General features: G+C 42.8%; 1 protein-coding gene across 1 annotated transcript in view; it reads left to right on the forward strand.

Moving 5' to 3' along the window:
- POU2F3 (POU class 2 homeobox 3) overlaps nt 1-22,191 on the forward strand; it is a 65,479-nt gene that overhangs the window by 8,175 nt on the left and 35,113 nt on the right. Inside the window, 1 exon segment of the mRNA XM_089538153.1 lies at nt 15,505-15,539. Within this exon segment, the coding sequence (XP_089394279.1) occupies nt 15,505-15,539 (35 nt within the window).

The following is a 22,191-nucleotide window of genomic DNA, read 5'->3' on the forward strand; positions in this document are numbered from 1 at the left end:
TCCAACTCTGTCTCTATTTACCAGGCTCCAGGTCCTTGCATGGCTATTGGAATATCACTTAAAAGGGGGAAATGAGTCACTGAAAAGAAGACAAAGGATGGTCTTGGGTTTGCAGAAAATTTACATATATTAATTTATATGCATAGGTCATTTAAAAATAATTTCTGTAGAAATAATTGCTTTAATTTACATGGAAATACAATAAATGCCACAACAGGGAGGAAGACAGTGACCAAGTGACCTGCGTGATATCTCAGCCTGCAATTTAGGTATTTTTGATGGGCACTTTCTTTATTATTATTATTATTATTATTATTATTATTATTATTATTATTATTAAAAGTTCAGCCAAGCAGGAGGATTCTGGGAGTCGTAGTCAACAAAATTAATTTCTTCTAGCTTTGGTTACCAGCGTGACAACAGCATAATCTGTGAGGTAGTAGTGGTGGTGATGGATTATATTATTATTATTATTATTATTATTATTATTATTATGTTGCCCACCAGTATTAGGGTGGGACTTATTTTAGCCTTTCAGACCTATGATAAATTCTCAGTAGATTCAAGTGAATTTTGTTGCTTTGTTCTAACTCCCACCATGGTTTGCAGATGTTTCTCCATTTTCCATTCTGCTTTTTATGCAATTGTGAACAACCATGAAAACCGTTGCAACAGAGAAATGTGCAACTTTGCACATCTGAGCATAAGCAAAGTGCCTTTTCTTAGCTGTAAGAAGCTGGGCCAAAAGCTAATATCCAGAGTCATTTCAGTCCTTCAGTGTGCTTCTGAACACAAAAACTGGAAGAACACTAAGGCTGTAGAAATAATGCCGTTTGACACCGCTTTAACTGCTATGGGATCTTGGGATCTGTAGGTTGGTCAGATTTTTAGCCTTCTCCGTCAGAGAGCTTTGGTGGCACCACAAACTACAAACCCCAGAATTCCATTGGATGGAACCATGGCAGTTAAACCAGTGTCAGACTGCATTAATTCTCTAGTGTAGTTGCAGCCTGAGTAGTTCTTTCCTAAACCTTTCTGCATACCACTTGCACTTGAACAATAACAGCAACACACACAGGCATGCACCACATTTGCAAAAACAAAAAAATCTCTCTGGGTGGTTTTCAAACTTCTTCTTAATTGAAACAAACAAACAAACAAGACTTGGGGGTAAAAGGAAAACAGGAAAAGGAAGCCAACTTTTGGAACTGCAGTTGCCATGGCGATCCCTGGGCCTGCAGAGGATTTGCATAAGGTTGCTGATTTCCATAATGGAGACCTGAGCAAAGCCAGCGGAAATTTCCATATGCCCAGCTCCCCTTGAAGTCAGTTGGGATGGAAGATGGAAGAAAGGGGGGAAATTTGAATTTCAAATGAGGGCGATGGCACTAAAACATCCTGGGATGGAAAAAGGACAACAGGCGGCAGAGGAAAAAGCTAAAATGACAAAGAGACTACACACATAAAGGGGCACAGAGAGAGAGAGAGAGATCCATTTTAGATGCTATTGTAAAAGTAAAAGTCCTGTGTTGGAAATTTTATGGTGGGTTAGACGTCAGCATGGTGTAGTGGTTCGAACGTTGGACTCTGGGTACATCTAGTTTGCAGAAATAATGCCATATGATATCACTTTAACTGGCATGGTTCCTTCCTATGGAATCCTGGGATTTGTAGTTTTCTTGGACACCAGCCTTCTTTGGCTGTTGTTGTTCTTGTGTGCCTTCAAGTCGCTTCGACCTGAAGGTGAACCTATCATGGGTTTTCTTGGCAAGTTTCTGCAGAAGGAGCTTGCCACTGCCATCCTCTGAGGCTGAGAAAGTGTAACTTGCCCAAGGTCACCCACTGGGTTTACATAGCACTCTTTGGCAGAGAAGGCTAAAGAGTGTGTAAAGCTACAAATCCCAGCATTCCATAGGATGTCACTACTGCACTTAAAGTGGTTCCAATCTGCATTACTTCTACAGTGTAGAATAGATGCAGCCTATGACTCTGGAGACCAGGGTTCAAATCTCCAGTAAGCCATGGAGATCTACTGGGTGACCTTAGGCAACTCACAATCTCAGCCAATGAGACATCTCCAAGCCCCGCTATCCTCTCCTACTCCGCTTAAGTCTTGTAGATTCATGCCCATGACGTTCCTGGTTGACTCCATCCATCTGGCATGTGGTCTTCCTCTCTTTCTACTGCCTTCTACCTTTCCTAGCATTATTGTTTTTCCAATGTGCCATGCCTTCTCAAGAGCTGTTCGACAGTGGAATAGATTACCTTGGAGGACGGTGGAGTCTCCATCTTTGGAGGTCCTTAAACAGAGGTTGGATGGGCATTTTTCAGGAATGCTTTAGTTGTGCATTCCTGCATGACATGGGATTGGTTTAGATGACCCTTGTGACCCTTCTGGGGGCTCATTCCCATTTACATTTAAACCGGTTTGGGATTCGCTTTTGCTTCATGTTGGTAAATCGATTCCAAAAGGTCCGTCGTTCCCACTTTGAAAGTGGATCTTTTCATTATGTCCTTGTAATCACTTCTTCTTTGGCATGAGTGCCATCCCTTCTAGTTTGCACCACTTCAAAATGCATGTCAATCATCTCTGCATCATAAGTGGCAGCCCAGACTCTGGGTGGGGAGAGGGCACACAGTGCTAAACCCCCCAAAGGGTTGCAAAATCAATGAATTGAATCTTCTATTAATTTTATTTTAAAATTAAAAATGCACCCGTAGGTCACACTAAAAGCACAAAGGCAGCTCTGAGAGAGGAGAGGAATGGTGGATCTACCAAAAACCGAGGAGGGATGGTAAATACCCCTCTGCCATTAGACCCTCCCTTCCAGATTGATAAGATTCAGATTCACTGTTACTACTTGTTGAACGCCTTCCGGAATCAATGCTTTCCAAAAGAACCACCAAAGAACTAGTGTCAGGAAAGAGCGTTTCTATTGCGTTTGCCTCATTTCTTCACAATTGAAACTGATCACAGTAGGATCATAACCTGTTTCAAATGGGAATGGTGGTCATATAAACCGATCAGCAATTCACTATAAAACATAGTGGGAATGAGCCCTGGGATTCAATGATAGCTCTTTTCTGTGCCAACAGTGGCTTGCAGCAGCTTTACTAACCCACATTGTTTAGGCAGTTCTGTAGCACAAACCGAAAGCCAGAGCAAATGTGTGGCACACCAGGAACATCGAACTGGATGTTTCCACAGTCTGCCAAACCCCATGCCACAAGGTAAAGCCAGAGACATTTTCCTTCAAACTTGAGAAAGAGCTCCTTATAGATACACAGTAACAGTGACTACTAGTTGGGTCCCAAGCATTAGACCAAACAATCACTCTTTGCAAAACTGGGCACCACCAATGAAATTATTACAGAGCCTGTAGAAATGCCCTACAGATGCAACACAACCGTCTTTTGATCAGTGTTTTTATGAGGAAAATATTATTAAATTACTTTTATCTACCGCCTTAATAAAGCTCGATCTTCCCTCTGCAATTAAGACAGGTTAGTCATTTGTTATGGCTTTGGCTCCAATACAATTCTATGGTTATGGGTCTGTTTTGTGGCACTGTGTGAGAGCTGTGCATCAGGCGGCCAAAGAGTAAACACTTTTTATCTGTTGTTCAGGGCAGAGCCAGCAGAAGCAGGTGTGTAGCTGTAGGGTGGGTTGCCCTGTCCCTTTTCTGGAACGTCCCCAGCAATTTCTGGGCTTGATAGTGATGTTTCTAGTCCACATGAGGAACTGAGAGAGAATGAGGTTGCTTCCCAACCCATGGACTGTAAAGGCAAATAAAACTGGTATGAAATGACTTATGCAACCACTGTATTGTATGTCGGAGTTTACTGCCAATCCATTTGTGTAGGGGATCCTCTGGGTTCTCATTATAATGTGTGTGTGTGTGTGTGTGTGTGTGAAGTTGAAGGCTTTCATGGCCGGCACCCATAGAGGGTTTTTTTTGGCTATGTGGCCATGTTCTAGAAGATTTTATTCCTGACATCTCTCCTGCATCTGTGGCTAGCATCTTCAGAGAAAGATGAAACAAATGGATTGGTAGTAAACTTGGACATACAATACAGTAGTTGCAGAAGTCATTTCATACCAGCTTTATTTGCCTTTTTGGTTTTTAAAATAGAAGAAACTGAATGAGAAACCTAGACTGCATCTGCACTCCAGAAATAATGCAGTTTGACACTGCTTTCATTGTCATGGATCCACGCTATGGAATCCTGGGATTTGTAGTTTCGGTTGTGGCACCAGAGCTCTCTGACAAAGATGTCGAAATATCTCACAGCTACAAATTTAAGCCATGGCAGTTAAAGCAGTGCTAAAATACATTATTTCTGCTTTGCAGATGCAGCCCATGTCTCAAGATGTAATTTTTACATAATTGATTGCGTAAATCACCATGAACTTTTTCAGCCAAGGTACTATCCAAAATACTCCAAAATCATCAACATGGGTGGCTGAGGGAGTGACACCTTTGATTTCGATTGGTTCACCATACACATGTTTTGTTTTGTGCACAAGGTTATTAAAGATGTTGCATATAAAATTACCTTTAGGCTATGTGTACAAGGTACTGTATATGTGAAACATAAATGAAGTTCATGATTAGGCTTGGGTTCCATCTTCAAGGGCTCTCATTATGAATATGCAAATATTCCAAAATCTCTCCCTCTGAAAAAAAAAAGATCCAAAATATTTCTGGTCCCAAGCATTTTGGATAAGGAAGATTCAACCTGTACTAATAAATTTATTTACCATCAATCATCTATTTTCCTAAAAATCCCATCCTCATCCTCATAGGTGACATTGGTATAGTTTGACTGGGAGATGCAATCCAATATATCCAAAGGGCATTTACATCATGCAGACATTATGAAAGGCATAGTGCTGTGTCCATTACATTTCTCTGGCTGCAGCATTTCATCTATTTATCTGTACCCATCCCAAACCTTCAGGACTAGCCAGTTATATTTTTCTTCTAGGAACCAGGGCAGCATGTTGAGGATTCTGGGTCTATCCCTCAAGGAATTCCTCAGATTGTGAATGCCAGTATTGAAATCATACTCATTTTGCTAATTATGCATCCTGTGTGCAAAAATCCATTTTCCTGTGCCTCATTTCTCCCATTGGTATGCTAGACGTTCCCTCTGTAGTGGAGCTTCTCTGAGCCTGGCACTTTTAGGAGTGCTACAGTGCCACATTTTGCCATCAAAATAATTGAAACATCTGCACTAAGTGGTTCTTCCTTTACCATTATTTCTCTTTGCTGCTTCAACCGTGTGGAATTTAATTGCAAAAAATGCCACATATGTCAAATCTCTTCCTGGGGAGCTTTTCCTTCAAGAACATTTAACTTGGCAAGCAACGGAGATCTCACTCCATCCTAGGCTTTGCTTTAGCAAGACCCCTGTGGCTTTGTAGAGTTGACTTTGTGGAGTGTCTCTCTATCCCCACGTATCCATGGTCACTTGACAGCTCAGTCTTTCAGACTAGTTTGCCTACTGCCTTCTGCTCCGTGTAGACAATTATTTGCACTTGGGATAAAATCTTCAGACCGCTTGTTATGTTGCAGGAGTTACCCATTGCATAATGCAGAAAAAAAGTGGCTGTGAAGCTTGCCTCTAGTTCAGCTGAGAACTTAGAAAGTTAAGTTTTTGAACTACAGCTCCCAAAATTCCCCAACCAACATGGCTATTGCAATTTTGGGGTTGATATTTGTGCTACCTTTGTTGTGGTTGTCAATTGCCACCAAGTCAACTTCGACTTAGAGAAACTGTGTGAATAAGAAACCCCCTGCTATCGACAGCCCTGCTCAGGTCTTGCAAATTCAGGGCCCTAGGTTTCTAGATTGCATCCCTCCACCTGGAAATGCAGTTTTTCTCTCTCTCTCTCGTGTGTGTGTGTGTGTGTGTGTGTGTGTGTGTGTGTGTCATGCTTTCAAGCTGCTTCCGACTCTATCATGGGATTTTCTTGGCAAGATTTGTTCAGAGGAAGTTTGCTATTGTCTTCTCCGGAGGCTGAGAGCATGTGACTCGCCAAGGTCACCAAGTGGATTTCATGTCCGAGCAGAGAATCGAACCCTGGTCTCCAAAGTCTTAGTCCAATGCTAAGGGGCCACCATAATTAAGACCCTGTCGTGTCATTCAACCCAATAGATCTTATCAACTGGCATGTGAACTGGACCACTGTGATTGCTTTTACTACTCAGGAACTTATTCTGTGCTTTGCCTATTGCACAGACACATGCTCAGAGTCGAGATTTCAGGTTATTGTCTGTCACCATGAGGACTGGAAACATTGTTATTCCAAGAATGAAAGTTGATATTCAAGGAGTGAGGCTGGGATTGCACCACTGGCTCCTCCAAAGAGAGAGGTGGGGACATGTTATCTGTTGAAAAGTTACTTGATTGATTTATGATTTTATTTGTTATTTTCTCCTGATAAGCAAAAAATAAAAAACCCAGATTAAAAAAAATGGGGGGAGGGGGAGAGAGAAAACAAAGATTCCACCCAGAACTGTTGAGCCTTTTCTTCTCTCCAGGGAAAGTCCCCCAGGCAAAGTCCCAGAGCTTGTGCCAATGCTATGCAAACTAGTAGGATCGTGCCTTCTGGGATGCCAGGCCAGTGAAGAAGGGAAGGGAAACCTTCTCCCAGCAGATTGCTGGGATTCAGCCACACTTTTTGCTCACAACACTCTTGGCATGTGCACATCATGCTGGGAAGTCAAATAAATCCAATTAGGAAGACTCACTCCAAAATCCTCAATTGACCTCTCCACCTGTCCTTTGAAAAGACAACAACAACAACCATGGATCACAATCCACCAGGAATGTCTCTTGTGCAAACTTGATTGAGACAAATCCACTTTGATGGGACTTGCATAGAGGAAATGTGGGTTGGACTGTGCCCATGGACTTTTGCAAAATGCAGGGAGACTTGATCCTGTATAGCAAGGTGAAGCTTCCCCATTTGGGTTTCTTGCTGTTAACTGTTGTCGGGTTGGCTTCAACTTATGGCAATCCTATAAATGAGAAACCCCCAAGACACCATGTTATTAACAGCTCTGTGAAAATCTTGCAAACTCAGGTCCATGGCTTCTTTGACCACCTATAATGTGGTCTTCCTTTTTTCCTAGTGCTCCCAACCTTACCAAGCATGGTCATCTGTTCTATTTATTCCTGTAGGAGTAAAATGAAAGGTGGTAAAATGAGTATGATGGTGCTACATAGGTAGTACTCTATGACAGGTGAGCCTTAGGGTCACCAAAAATGACTTGGAGGCACACAGGTAACAAACTGTTTCTCTTGCCATGGTATTGATGCAACTAATTTAGCCACATTTTAATAATTTAGCCATAGCGAGACAGAAAGAGCCTTGGTTTCATCCTTAAAATTAACACAAACAGTTCGAATTATTTCTTTCTCTGGCAAATAAACGAAGCATTCCTGGTCCAAACCTTAGAGCTGAGAGGTACTGAACTAAGGCCCGTTACAGACGGGCCTAAAAGTGAGTGCTCCGCGCGTGCTAGGGTTACAAAGGGGCGTCCTTTCTGGACGCCCCCAACTTTAAGACACGCAGAGCGTGCACAAAATGGCGGTGGCCGTTCCACACGGCTGCCGCCTCTAAAAGGGGCGGCGCGGTTGTGACGTAGTGGGGCTGTGCAAGGGCGCATAGAGCGCCCTTTCTGCGGCCCCGGAAGGAGCTCAGTTTCGGAGCTCCTTCCAGGTTTGCGTCGCTGGGCGCAGCCTTTAGATGGCTGCGCCCAGCGACGCAGAGGAGAAAGGGGCCAAGAGGCCCCTTTCTCCGCCGCCGCGGGGTGTCCTTTGGGGCTTGAAACCCCAAGGACACCCCTTTCCAGGCCTCAGGGAAGTGGCCTTTTGCCACTTCCCCGCAGCCTGGAAAGCGGCGGATCGGGGCCTCAGCGGCTGCCGGTCTGGCCACTCAGGTCCCGATCCGGCGGGGAAAGGGGCAGGTACAGGCCGCTGCTTTTCGGCAGTCTGTAACACGCCTTAGTCAGAATGGCATTCTCCCCTAGAAAGAGAGCTAGCATGGTGTACTGGTTTGAACGTTGAGCTATGACTCTGGAGACCAGGGTTTGAATCCCCATTCAGTCTTAGAAACCTACTGAGTGACCTTAGGCGAGTCTCACTTTCTTAGCCTCAGGGGTTTATGACATGGGAGGCATCCCGTGCAGAAACGGGATTTAAAACAGGATTTAAAACCCGGAAAAAACCTAAGACACGCAGAAGCACAATTGGTTTTCAGACATATCGGGGTTAATGCAACATTAAACCAGCTAGAAAGTCAACAAAACACTATTCTTTTTACTTTCAAGATTTTCCAGAAGTAAAAAGAATCATGTTTTGTCTACTTTCTAGCTGAGTTAATGTTGCATTAGTGCACTTTAACAGTGACGTCGTCTGGAAATCAATTGCACTTTTGCATGTCTTTTCTACTTTCTGTCTGGATTAATGCTGAGTTAACCCAGACTTCATCTGATAATAAATCCACTTTTGCAGGGTTTTTTCACTTTAAATCCTGTTTTTGCATGGGACCCCTCCCATGTGATAAATTCCTCAGAGGAAGGCAAAGGCAAACCCCTTGTGAACCAATCTATTACGAAAACACAGTGACAGGGTCACCTTAGAGTCGCTATAAATAAGGAGCTATTTGAAGGCACACAACAACAATAACAACAACTCCACTGAATGGGGAAAAAATTATCTTGGTTAAACCGATCTGGTAGCCTGGAGCCAAGCAAGAATGGACATTTCTTGAAGCTCAACACACATTGCTCATCTCATGAAGGAGATGATAAATTGGTGCAACGGCAGGTGTCAGTTCAAAAGAAGAACATGATTCAAAGCATGGTTTGTTAGCAGACATGTTTCCCCTGGGAAATTCTCTGCCTTAGCTTCAAGAGGAGAGAATGTTTTGTGTAACCAGGAGTCTATCATCTAAGAAACTCCATACTGGACTAAATCTAACTCTTGCCATGCACCGATGTTAAAGCCAAAGTGCTTGTCAGAAACAGATGCAGTTGTCAGACGTTGGTGGTTCCCATGTTCTCTGGGTAGTGAGACCTGTCCAGTTTTAGTCTGAATGTGAAGGGAGGTATATGGCTAGCTCCTTTCGTGTTCAGACCCAAAATAGATGCACTACCCTATTGATATGGAAGCCACTAGCCAGTGTGGTGTAGTGGTTTGTGTGTTGTGACTATGACTCTGGAGACCAGGATTTAAATCCCTACCTGGCTGTGGAAACGTACTAGGTCAACCTGGGAAAGTCACAACTCTCTCAGCCTCAATGGCAAACCCATCCAAAGAAATTTGCCAAGAAAACTCTGTGACAGGTTCACCTTAGAGTCACCATAAGTCTGAAACCACTTGAAGGCAAGCAACACAGAGAACAGGTTAAGACCTTTCTAGTCCAGAAAGCTTTTGGAAATTGATTTTAACAAAAATGGCTTTTATGGTATATGTATTGGTTTCAAGGTATGGTTTTACCTGGTTTTAATTCTATTGTTATTTAATACTGTTTTCGACTTGTTTTCATGTGTTTTTAAACTATCTGTATTTTATTGAGTCCTGTCTTTGCTGTGAGTCCCAACCTGGGAGAAAGATGGGATATAAATAAGGGGATGGATGGATGTTTTTACATCGATTGCTGTTTCATTCCTTTTTTAATTTTTGTGCTCAGATTGTTCTAGCTCAGTGGTTCCCAAACCTTGGTCTTCCAGAGGTTTTGAACTTCAGCTCCCAGAACTCTTGGTTGTTACCCAAGTTGGATGGGGCATCTGGGATTTGAAGTCCAAAACACTTGAAGGACCAAAGTTTAGGAATGACTGTTCTAGCTATTGTGTTTCACTACACAGTGTTAGCCACTTCTGGCCCCACATCAGAGAAAAGTGGAATAGAAGTCAAATAAATAAACAACGTATGGTTTGAATAGCACATTTAGTGTGTAACTTCTCTTGTGCTACCCAGCTCCAATGTAGCATCTCGGCAATAGCCATTACATCAGAGAACCTAAGATGGAAATAGCAGGCTGGAAGAACTGGTTTTAGGTGGAAAGGAGTATCCCTTCTGTCACTTTCCGCATATCACTCCTGGCTGTGCAAATAGGAGCATCAATATACACTCATTTCTTTTCATCCATCTCTTCATATTCCACCATCCCAAAGCACCCCCAGCAGAGCTCAAAAAGTTACTTTTTTTGTTTCCCAAATCTCCCCGTCAACATGGTCAGTGGCAGTCTTAAGGAAATACTTGGGGAGTTGCATTTGGAAAAAGTAACTTCTCCAAGTTCAGCCCCTGTGCATCTGTCTCCCTTCCTTGCCTATGTCTCTTTTGCATGATGCAGCACACGTCACATTAGTCAGGAATCAATGAGGTTCTGTATATCTAATTGCCTCTTCTTTTTTCCTTTATGGTGCATCATGTTGCAAGAATGTGCTAGAGTTTATTTTATGTAGATATGCATTTATTCAATATCTTTGTACCCTGCCTTAATTGATAACATTGTGTCAGGAACAATGCCTGTCTCTTTTGCATTTCAAAAGATGAACAGGTGCACCATCTCACTCAGGTGCGCTGGGGCTTTGCACATGGATTCACGGTGAGCAATGGCCACAGATTTTTTGGCTTCAGTCATTCTCCCCGGAGACATGCTCTAATTGCATTGTTGCATATGTATGCATTATATGCAGCATATTCATATGCTTACTGATCCAGTAGCCAAGGCTGTGTTCACTTATCATCTTAAACTGATTCCTGACTCACTGTTCGCTACAACAGCCTGTGTCACAATAAATCCATCAGGAAGAATCACAGAGGAAGTTCTCTTGCTTAAAAATCATTTTTATTAAACATATGCAACAACCAAAAAATCCCAACAACACACCAACAAATATTATATATAAATCTAAAACTACATGTGTTTATTGTGTACTTCCAAGACATATTTGACTTATGGTGACCTTATCATAGGGTTTTCTTGGCAGGTTTCTTCAGAGGGGGTTTGCCATCACCATCCTTTGAGGCTGAGACAGTGTGACTTGCCCAAGTGGGTTTATATGCTCTGGCAGGAAATCAAACCTTGATCTTCATTCATAATCCAAAGCTTAAACCATTACACCACACTGGCACTCTACATACATATTACAAACAAGATGGACTATACCATTACAAAATATAACAACAAATCTAACAACTAAGCAGGTACCCTCATGTTTTCCCCCTTCCTCAAACAATGGTTACAACCCCCTATATTTTATACTGCCTCTAAACAATTTATATACCTTTTGCTTCTACTATGTAAACGATCTTAATTCATTTTATAAAGCCTAAAAGCAATGTATATCCCCAATGCGATTGCATAAAGGAAGTAAACATTTTCCAGTCTTTCTTATAAAATTTATCAAGGATTTCTCCCCGATCAAAATGGTCAATTTATCCATTTCAGTGAGTTCTACTGTCTTCATCAGTCAATCTTCTCCTGTTGGCACAACAGCTTCCTTCCATCTCTGGGCATAAACAATTCATGCCACCTTTATCATATACCACAAAGTCCTTCTATATATATATTCCCCATTTTATCATACATTATTCCAGTATTTGGTTTCAACTATATTTTAGTTTTAAGAAGTCCTCCAATGTCTTATGAAGCAAAGTCGAATGCTTCTGTGCTTTATCACATGCCCACCACGCAGTGGAAGTTGTTTTGTAGGAAAGTCTTCAGAGATTAATGGAAAAGCCTCTTTCGTTCATTCCAATATTTGGGTGGAGAAGAAATACTGATATATTGCTCTGCAGCATTTGAAAGCACACAGCATCAACAACAGCATTCCCAGGATATCTTTTGTGTCTCAGTAATTGTTTTAGTGAAGATTCTTTGATCGGCCAAAGTCAGATCATGAACATAACAGTTTCAGGAGTTGACCTTGTTGAAGGCCTCCCAGGCCCTGCTGAGTCTTTGGTCTCAAAATCTACATGCTGAACATTGATCACCATTTCTTCACTGTTGAGCATCACAGCCACCTGTCACTCAATGTTTACACCAAACTCTCATGGATTTCCTTTGGAGTTTTCTTCTGCGGGAACAGGAGCTTTATGACAGCCGAGAGTTCAGCACATGAAAACTCCACACTTTTCATTGACATGGCCCTATCCATGATCTGGTGCGGGGGGAGTCAGAAATTAGAGCTATGATAGGCCACCACTTTCAAGCTACAGTGACTAAATTGTGCTCAGGCTTTGCAAAGTGGGTCAGGACGAGAACTTTTCAACAACCCCTCGTTGTGAAGGATTATAAGAGTTCAGTTTTCATTCCGGAAACCCTGTGAATCCTATCCACTCTTCTGGCATCAGAGCCATTCAGCAAGTGATGCAGAAACCCTTCTTGCTTGCATCCCATGGGAGACCCTCCCAGCCAGAGCGGACAACACTGAGACAGATGACAAAGAGCCAAGTCTCTAAGACCGCATCTGTGTTCCAGTTCAGCCCCTATTGATGTTGTTTGTCCATGCAGATTTTGTTTACTGAGAGTGCTTTATTTTTTTAAGAAATAATAATAACAATAAAGCAAACCCCAAACCAAAATGCTGCCTACAGGATTCATGGAGTTATGCAAAGGCCACCTGTAGCAGCACACTTGATCCTAATCTTGCAGCTGGCCTCCTTTTCCCACCCTTCTCTCTCTTTCTCCACTTCCTTGCCTTGTTTGTTGCCTGCCACTTGTTGCATCTTGTCCTGGATCGATTAGGTGGGCAGATCCAGTTTTGGTATGCATGCCTCCATTGGAGGGAGATGCTGGACAATTCCACCTATCCAATGGATAGTCTCAGCTGGACTAGACCCATTGACCCAATGGGGTTTATATAACACTATAGGTAACATAATTTAAAGGGCTTAAATACACTAATGGCAATATATCCTATCTGATCTTGGAAGCTAAGTAGAGTCAACCCTGGTTAGTACTTGGATGGGAGACTGCCAACAAATACCAGGTGCTGTAGGCTATATTTCAGAGGAAGAAACTGGCAACAACATCTATGTGCATTTCTTGCCTTCAAAACCCTATGAATAGTCAAGGGGTCACCATACGTCAATAGGTGACCCACAACATAACTTATGTCCTGGGTTCACTCTATAGGTTTGTTGTTGATGACACTGTTGTGTGCCTCCAAGTCATTTGTGACTTATGGCTACCCTAAGGCAAACCTATCATAGGGTTTTCTTGGCAAGTTTCTTCAGAGGGCATTTGTCATTGCTATCTTCTGTGATTGAGAGAGTGTGACTGCCCAAGATCACCCAATGGGTTCTCATGGCCAAACTGAGATTTGAACCCTTGTCTCCAGGGTTGTAGTCCAAATCACTACACCCCACTGGCTTTCTTCTATAGGTCTATAGGTGAATCTACACTTTAGACATGATGCTATTTGACACCAAGTGTGGTAGCTCTCTTCTATGGAATCCTGGGATTTGTAGTTTTACAAGGTATTTAGCCTTGTCTGTCAAAGAGTGCTGGTCCCTCACCAAACTTCAAATCACTGGATTCTATAGGATGGAGTATTGGCAGTTAAAGTGGTATCAAAGTGTATTATTTCTACAATGCAGATGCACCCTGAGACAACAACTCCCAGGTGCTGGAAGACATAAGAGACAACATGTACAAGGTCCAAATTGCTGTGCTTTGGGGAGATTACATTTCTATGCCTGCTTTAACCCATTCCACAGCAAGAGGAGAGAAAATTCCAGCCTCAGGTTGAATGAAGGTGTGTGTAGGAATCATATTTTGGAACATTTATGAAAAACAAACCAATCAATACATCTCCAAGCACCTTGCAAATGGGGCACACCAGTGTTCGAGCAACAGAAAACCTTTCTCAGTGATGCTCTGCCTACTTTACTCCAGGCAGAGTTCAAGCCTGTGCATGTCTACTGAGAGGTTCAAACAGGGCTTTCTCACCAGTAAACAAATATAGGATTGCAGAGCCAAGGAGATCGATTTTTACAGGGTTGGGAGAGGAACATGCCAACATATTTTTCCTCGCCTGGAAGATGAAACACTACGGTCAAAAAGGATACATTCTCTCATCTAATGCTGTGTAATGTTTAGATCAGGGTAGACAAAGTACAACCCCTGGGCTCTTTCAGCAGTCCCTCAAAGCCATTTTGAAGCTGCCAGGGGTCCCCTAAGAGCCCCCCAAAATTCCTTTTGTTTTACTTGATCACACTTTATTTTTTTAAAATGCCCTGTGAAATAGTGACAGCCAAAGGTCCAAAAACACAACAGTCCCTGGATGTTATACCATCGAATTAGCTATGGCTTCTGGGCAGTGTACAAGGCAAATATATTACATTCTGTTTTTAGGTATTGCAGATAAGATGTTTAGCTGTGAAGACTTGTCAATAAATATAAATCACCTGCATCTTATCATTCAGGGGTGGGAATCATGCACCCTTCCCTATGTAGTAAAGTATGGACATTATCACATTTGCCTTTTGAACTGCCATAAACACTTGATTGTAGTGCCTTTGGCGATACCTATTTCATGATGCCAACTCCCTCTCATTGCTGCCATGTTTTTCAAGCACGGTTAACCCACACCTTGTCATTGACAGACAAACCCATCAATAAGCTCCCAGCAGTGTTGGTATAATGCTAGTCTTCACGTGCGGCAAGTTACTGTATATGCTTATGTGTAAGTCTAGAAATTTTAGTCAAAAAAGTGCCCCCAAAAACCCAGAGTCAACTTATCCATGGGTCAATGTAAGCTTTTTACTTGAACTCTTGTAAAAAAAAAATAAAATTGAACCATCCTCTGTGAAATGCAAGAATATACTATCTCCCAGAAACACCACTGATTGTTGATTCAATAGGTCTACTCTACAGTAGGATTTGGGCTAGTATTTACCCACCAAGGCTAAAGCAAAGGATAGTGTGTTGGTCTCCCACTTTGCAAGACCCAGATTCAAATCTCCACTTCCCGTAAACCTCAATTGGGCAAGGCCCTGAGCAAGCCACTATCTCTCACCCAAACCTACCTTGCAGGTTTATTGCGACAGCCAACAAGATAAGAATTGTGGAGTATTTTGTTCCCTAAAGTGTTCTGCGGAAGGGATAAATAGTAATTATTTTGCCATCTCCCAGCTGGGGACAGTTGATCTCATCTGTGAGAATGAGATCGCCTTCAAAGATGATCAAGAACGTGGCCAGCTTCATACGAAGGAAATTCAACGGCCCATTTAAAGGAAATCCCAATTTTTTTATTTGTGTGTTTGTTTGAGGGCTAATGCAATGGGACCTTGAGGTAGAAACAGTATGTTCTTGTAAGGTAAAAAGGGGAGACATGTGTTTATTGTTTCGGGAAATCAATTTCTGAATTATAGATCAGATCTTCATAGTAAAAGCAACTTTTCCAAGCTCAGCTGTTCATTTGACTTTTGCTAAAATTACAACCCTGATTAATCCCATGGTCTTTCTTTCACTTGCAGGAAATGACCGGAATGGCCTGGATTTCAACAGACAGGTAATGCACACAAAGATCCTTTTGGGTTTGATTTGGGGAGCTGTAGTTTTAGTAAAGTAACTTTTCAGTGCTCCAGCTCTTTGAGTGAAATACTAAAAATGGCACCGGTGACCAACCACAGCATTTCTACAGAGATGGCATGGGGCTTGGAAGAAATGTATAGGGGCCGCTTCAATTTGGCTGGAGGATTCTGAGCAATGTTGTTGTCCAAATCCAGTGGACTTGAGTTTTTCTATGACAAAATAGACAATATGTGGCTAAAAACTGTGGTGTTGTTGTTGTTGTTGTTGTTGTTGTTGTTGTTGCGTCTTCAAGTCGTTTCAGGCTTATGGTGAGCCTAAGGCGAACCTATCATGGGGTTTTCTTGACAAGACATGTTCAGAGGAGGTTTGTCATTGCCTTCCCCTGAGGCTGAGAGCATGTGACTTGCCCAAGGCCACCCAGTGGGTTTCATTCCCAAATGGGGAATTGAACCCTGGTTTCCAAAGTCATAGTCCAACACTCAAACCATTATGCCACACTGATTCGCCCCAGTTATAATAGTATGAGTGTGAATTCTCTAAGGAGTACCTTAAGCCCAAAAGGCACCACATCACTTCAAATGACCCTTCTCTTCTACCCTAAAATCTTGTCACCAGACACAACAGGCTCTAGATTTCTGCACTGAGGAGGGAATGGACTAGATAGGTGGCTGGACTCTAAGGATTCTTCCCCCCTCTGAAATGTATGAAATCTATGCCCTCCAACATGTCACAGATGAAAACCAGGATGCATGTGACCAAGTAACATCAGAGTGTGGTCAAGATGGCAAAAAGGCATTAGTGAGGAAGAACACACAAGCTAGGAGAGGCTGTAGCAGTTTGTTTTTGCCTGAGTCTACAGGGAAAGACAAGGTTCTTCCCACCTCTCCTCTCCCTCTTGGTGAGTTAACTGAGTACAAACTACTTGTATACATTCAACTCAGTTTGCAGCAATTGAAGTAAGCGGAGGGCAAAATGGGATGGTGGGAGGAAAAGAGAGAATCCGGGACATTATAAAAGCAGCTGAAAAAGTGCACCAACCAAGAATTAATGAAATCCAAATCAATTGCCAAATCAAGACAGTATGGAAAGCTAATCCACGCAGGCTCTCTGCCTCTACAACGTGACTACCAGCCCAGGTTCTTTGCCCGATGTCTGGAGGGGAAATCAAAGTTGATCCCAATCTCTCTCTCTCTCTCTCTCTCTCTCTTTGCACCTGAGCATCGTCCAAAATGTGAGTTCATTCGACAAGAGTCTGGCTGGGATTCATCATCAATTGAGCTTTTGTTAATTTTATTCAACGTTCCCATCTCAACATGTATCAATGTGTTGACTCATGCCCATCTTAGAGATAAGCAAGACTGTCTTCGGAATCACACCCATGTGATGGATTTGTAGATGGAATTTTGGGGCTACAAGGAATGGTGCTGGAAGGGCTGAATGGTGGGATGTGCCCATAAGTCTTTCCTTTTTTTAAGATGAGATTTTCTTAGGATGTGCCAGGAGGGCTGGTGCTGGAGACCTTTAGCCAACTAATAGGGCGGTGGTGGGCAATGATACCTTCTCTGCCCCGCCATCCTAGGTGGTCGGGTCTATGAGTTCAATTGCTGCTGTTGTAATATGTATTCAAGGGAACTCTGACTTATGGTGAATGCCTCCTAGGGTTTTCTTGGCAAGATTGATCGATAGGAATTTGCCATTGGATTTCTCCAAGACTGTGAGAGAGTGATTTGCCCAAGATCACTCATTGGGTTTCTATGGCTGAGTCTCCTAGGTTGCATCTCAGGGACCAAAAGTATTTCCGATGGTCTTAGGAACTGAGACACCACTCCTCTATCCGGGGGGTCACCACAACATGAGGAACTGTATTAAAAGGTTGCGGCATTAGGAAGGTTGCAAATCACTGCTATAGACATTCATTTACTCTTGGCTCCTGGTGTTCCTGAGATCAATGTGCATTTGTCCTTCCCTGCTATCTATGAACAAGGAATTCTGGGATGGGCAGTTCTTGAGACCATATCACATAAGGAAAAAGAAGTCAGCATTGTCTGCTAGACTTTGAAGTGCTAGTTTTACTACACAAACACTCTTTCTCTTCTAGAGTTCATGGAGGGCTACAAACTCCATGTTTAGAAGGTTGCTTGCTCTGATCTGCTATCAGCTATATCCCCCATGGGGAAACCAATTACTTCCATTTTCTTCAGTCATTCCTCTCAAAATGGTGGCAGGAAATTATACCTTCCACATCAGTGCCTACCACCATTATGAGAGGAACTGCAAAGGAAAATGGAGGCATAACTTGAGGTTCTAGGGGGGCATTTCAAGTGTTTGCATGTGTTTGCGGGGCTTTCTGAGTGATCTGGCAAAACTCATCCAAAATTTTCATTCATTCTTTTAAAAACAAAAGAAAAATCAAGTGATTATGGGGCTTTGGGGGACTTGTGAGTGGCTTCACAGACTATAACATTTATAACTTACAGGCTGCTATTCCCCAACCCTTGGGCTAGTTGGACTTCTGTCTGGATCCAACACTCATCTTCTTACATTCTTCAATGATGCAAATCAATTCCATTTGCACCCTTTTCATTGGTTGTAGGAACTGACTCTATAGCTCCATGGTGAGTCTGGAGATCCACCAGCTGTGGCTTTAGGTTTCTTGGCCCTGGCACCAGCTAGACCAAAGTTTCTCAGGAAACCTCTGCACAGACAGTGTTGTGCACTTTTGGGAAACGAACCCAAATGGCATGGATGTAGCTGTGGCATGACGGAATTTCTGCCGCCTCCTCTGCACATTTCCCTGCCTCCGCCACAAGACCATCTTCATTCCTTTGAACCCCTTTGAAGGCAGAAAGTACTAAACATGCATGCATGTGTACACTTATTTAATTAATCCTGTTCAATGAAAAGTGGCTGAGAACCAGCCGATTTTAATTTTGAGAGATCAGAGCTTGTAGCCCTGAAGGGTTTCTTTTGTCATCCTCCATTTCATTCAGCTGGGTGTTGCATCGCATGATTTCCTTCTGCCTTCTTCCCCTGTCTGCCCTCCCACCTCTAGCTGTTGGCCCCATTTCTTCCTTTATATGCTTGACGTTCTGCAGGGCCCCTTCTCCTGTGTAAATCAGGTATGGAGCCTAAGATGAGACTTGGGGGTAGAAGGACCATGTATCCTCCTTTAGTTTGTTCCAAATCCAAATCCAAATAGGTTAAAACTGAAGTGTTTTCTGTCCTGAATATTTCTTTGCTGTTTTTGTGTGCCTTTGCTTATGGTGACCCTAAGGAAAACCTATGCTCTTCTCCTCCTAGCAGGCAAAGATCTTACAGTTCAAGAGTCATTTTGCTATTAATTGGTCATTTTGGGAAGTTTTGGGTGTTGTAACCAGCCATAGATTTTTGAGTGAAACATTACAGATTCCATTTGCTTATATGAAACCCACTGGGCAACCTTGGGCAAGCTGTCGTATGTTTTCAAGCCAATTCTATTATTATTATTATTATTAAGCTGCCCATATTGTCACATCCGCTTGCCGCTTTGACCATGTTTCACCTCTTTTATCCTCCCTTCATTGGCTCCCCTTCCCCTTCCGCATCCGGTACAAGCTTTTATTATTGACTTTCAAAGCCCTCCATGGATTGGCCCCTCCTTACTTATCTGACCTTCTTTCTCCTTACATTCCTACTCGCACCCTCCGCTCTTGTAGTCAAGGTCTCCTGTCACAGTGTAGGACTACCACTGCCCCCTCCTGAATTCGTCCCTTCTCGCTTGCTGCCCCTTACTCCTGGAACCTTCTTCCCTCACATGCACACCTCATCACTTCTCTACCCAGTTTCAAAACTGAATTAAAGACTATATTGTTTATAGAAGCATTCCCAGAGGTGAGCCCCTCTCTGACCCAGGAAGCCTCCTTTTAACCATCCATTAAGAAGCCAAGCCCTTCCTCCAGTCGATCTGCCTTGGTCCAGGCCTCGGAGGTGGAGAAGAACTGCTGGACCTGATCCCATTCCCCACCACCACTCCCCTCTCCTTTTGTGTCGTGTCTTCTTAGATTGTAAGCCTGAGGGCAGGGAACCGTCTGACTAAAGGATTGTATGTACAGCGCTGTGTAAATTTACAGCGCTTTATAAATAAAAGTTAATAATAATAATAATAATAATAATAATAACCTTTATTTATAAAGCGCTGTAAATTTACACAGCGCTGTACATACAATCTTTTTAATTGGACGGTTCCCTGCCCTCAGGCTTACAATCTAAAAATTATGATTATAAAAAATCTGAATTATGATGACCCTTATCATAGGACTTTCTTGGCAAGATTTATTCAGATGTTTGCCATTATCTTCCTCTTGGTCTGAGAAAGTGTAACTTGTCCAAGGTGACCCAGTGGGCTTCCATGGCTGAGCAGGAAGTCGTACTCCATCATTCAAACCATCATACAACACTGCCCTCCTCACCTCAAATCAAATTTTTGGACTCAGAATTCTTCACTTCCAATCATTGCATCTTCTGCACCAGGCTCCAATTGACGGAGCTCTGATGAAAGAGATAAAACATACCTTGCAAACCTGAAGTGTCTCTATCCTGTTGTAGCCAAATAGAAAATACCATTCCTCATGCAAGGGAAAGCAATTAACAATGGAAGACAGCTTTTTAATGTTGTCCCTCATCACCTACTTTTTTTTTTTTTTTTTGTAATTAAATAAGTATCACCCATAGGACCAGATGGGGGGAATTGGTGGCATGACAGAAACTGTTGGACTCCATTTCCCATCAGCCCCAGTCAGCAATATTAAACAATTTGTAGTCTGGCTGCATCAGGAGGGCCACACATTCCTAGACCATGGCTTAAGAAAAGATCACAGGATGCACACAGGATCTTCCTTGAGACTATGTTGGTTGATCAGTTCTCTGGTGCAATCTGCCAAATTCCTTGGAAGTGATCATGATGGAAGGGATATCAATCAATTAAATTTCCTTGAAAGGGCTTTTACAGCCTGGAAAACTGGGTGGGAGGATGGACGAAATGGAGTGCTATGATAGTGGGCATGGCTGGCCGAGAACATTAAAAAGGAGAATTCCATGTGGCAGTGGGTCCCATTTATTTCAAGAGTTCTTTCTTTCCTTCCTTCCTTCCTTCCTTCCTTCCTTCCTTCCTTCCTTGTTGGTGTCAGAAAGAAAGAAAGAAAGAAAGAAGATTGATATCAAGTGTGTTTTCCCCCCTAATCTGACATTCTTGCCAATATAAATTCCCATCCGAGGTGGGGCACAGCAAAAGGCAACCTGTTAACTTGGCTGTGATGCTTCCATGTACTTCTCCTTGGCTCCCTCTCCTCCAATTTTGAAGATAATCTTTGAACACCATAGCTCCATCAGGTGGCATTCTCAAAGCACTGTCCATGTTAACAGTGGGCCGCTCTGGGAGTTTGGATTCTTTCTGCTGAGCAGGGATTTTTTAAAAAGAGGGGGGAAGCGAGGGCACAGTGACTGTGGGCGACCATCTTCCAAGCTGGAGAAGTCCCATGGCAAGAGACAAGAAGTGATAAGGAAAGAGGCAGGATCAGGGAGGGGATGCAAGAGATAAGAGCTCAGAGGTGGGAAGGGGTGAGGTTGTGCCAGCCTTTGAAGGCAAAGATGAGAAACCTGAATTGAGTGAAGTGGGAAGATGCTAGCATAGAAAGGAGGCCATTGCTAGGAACATACAGTACTCACAAGGAGACAGCAGATGTTGGACAAACAGGAGAAATTGGCATACCACCATGGAGTCCTTTCCGGCAAAGAAGAAGCCATAACAGTTTCATATCAGTTGGGGTGGTATATCTGCTCCAGTTTTTGTCTGAATGCTAAAAGAGAAATCCAGTGTGTGGAACCCCAGTCCCATAATAGATCCAGTACTTTGGTGGACAGCTTTATAGTTTAAACTATGGTCTAGAACACATTTACCATTCTACTGACATGAGAGTCACTAGCCTTCACTGGGACATTTCCAAAAGGGACATCCATAGATTTTTGATGCCACCAGCAAATTTTTGCAAGTGCATTTCTTGCATATCTTTTATACAATTGTTGGGAAAGGGTGGCAATGGGTAAACACCAAATATAGCCATTTTGAACAGTCCTGTTGGTTCCTATAGGAGAACTCAGTCAGTGCTGATGTTCGGTCCAAACCGAGGGGTGACTTCTATCTGTTCAAATGGGCAAGTTCACTTTATCTTTGGAGGGTAGTTTCTTTTGGCTTCCCACAATTACTTGGATAAAAACCAGCCCTCCAGATTTCTTTAGCAACTTGTACACCTTTAGCAGCCTGTGCTCATTTTATTTTATTTTATTTTATTATCCTAATCTGGCATATGATCAAATTTGGGTATAATCGGTAGCTTGGAGAAGGCCAAACCTTATAGACTGTACAACCAGGATGTCGAAACAAGCATCCTGTGAATCCCTAATTCCTATGACTTGAAAGATCTCCTGATAGAGTAACCAACTGGCATATCCAGAGGCAAGAACATATGTGTGGGAATGTCCTAAGGAAAAGGGCTTTTTGGAAGATTGGGGCAACCCTTTCTCAACTCTTCTGGTCATGAGCTAAGCTTAGAGCTTGGGAAACTGTGTACAAATTGCACCATCGCTTCCCTGAA

The sequence above is a fragment of the Sceloporus occidentalis genome, unplaced genomic scaffold (genome assembly GCF_023333645.1).
Source record: "Sceloporus occidentalis isolate IW3139 unplaced genomic scaffold, rSceOcc1.0.p SCAF_9, whole genome shotgun sequence".
NCBI classification, from domain to species: Eukaryota; Metazoa; Chordata; class Lepidosauria; order Squamata; family Phrynosomatidae; genus Sceloporus; species Sceloporus occidentalis.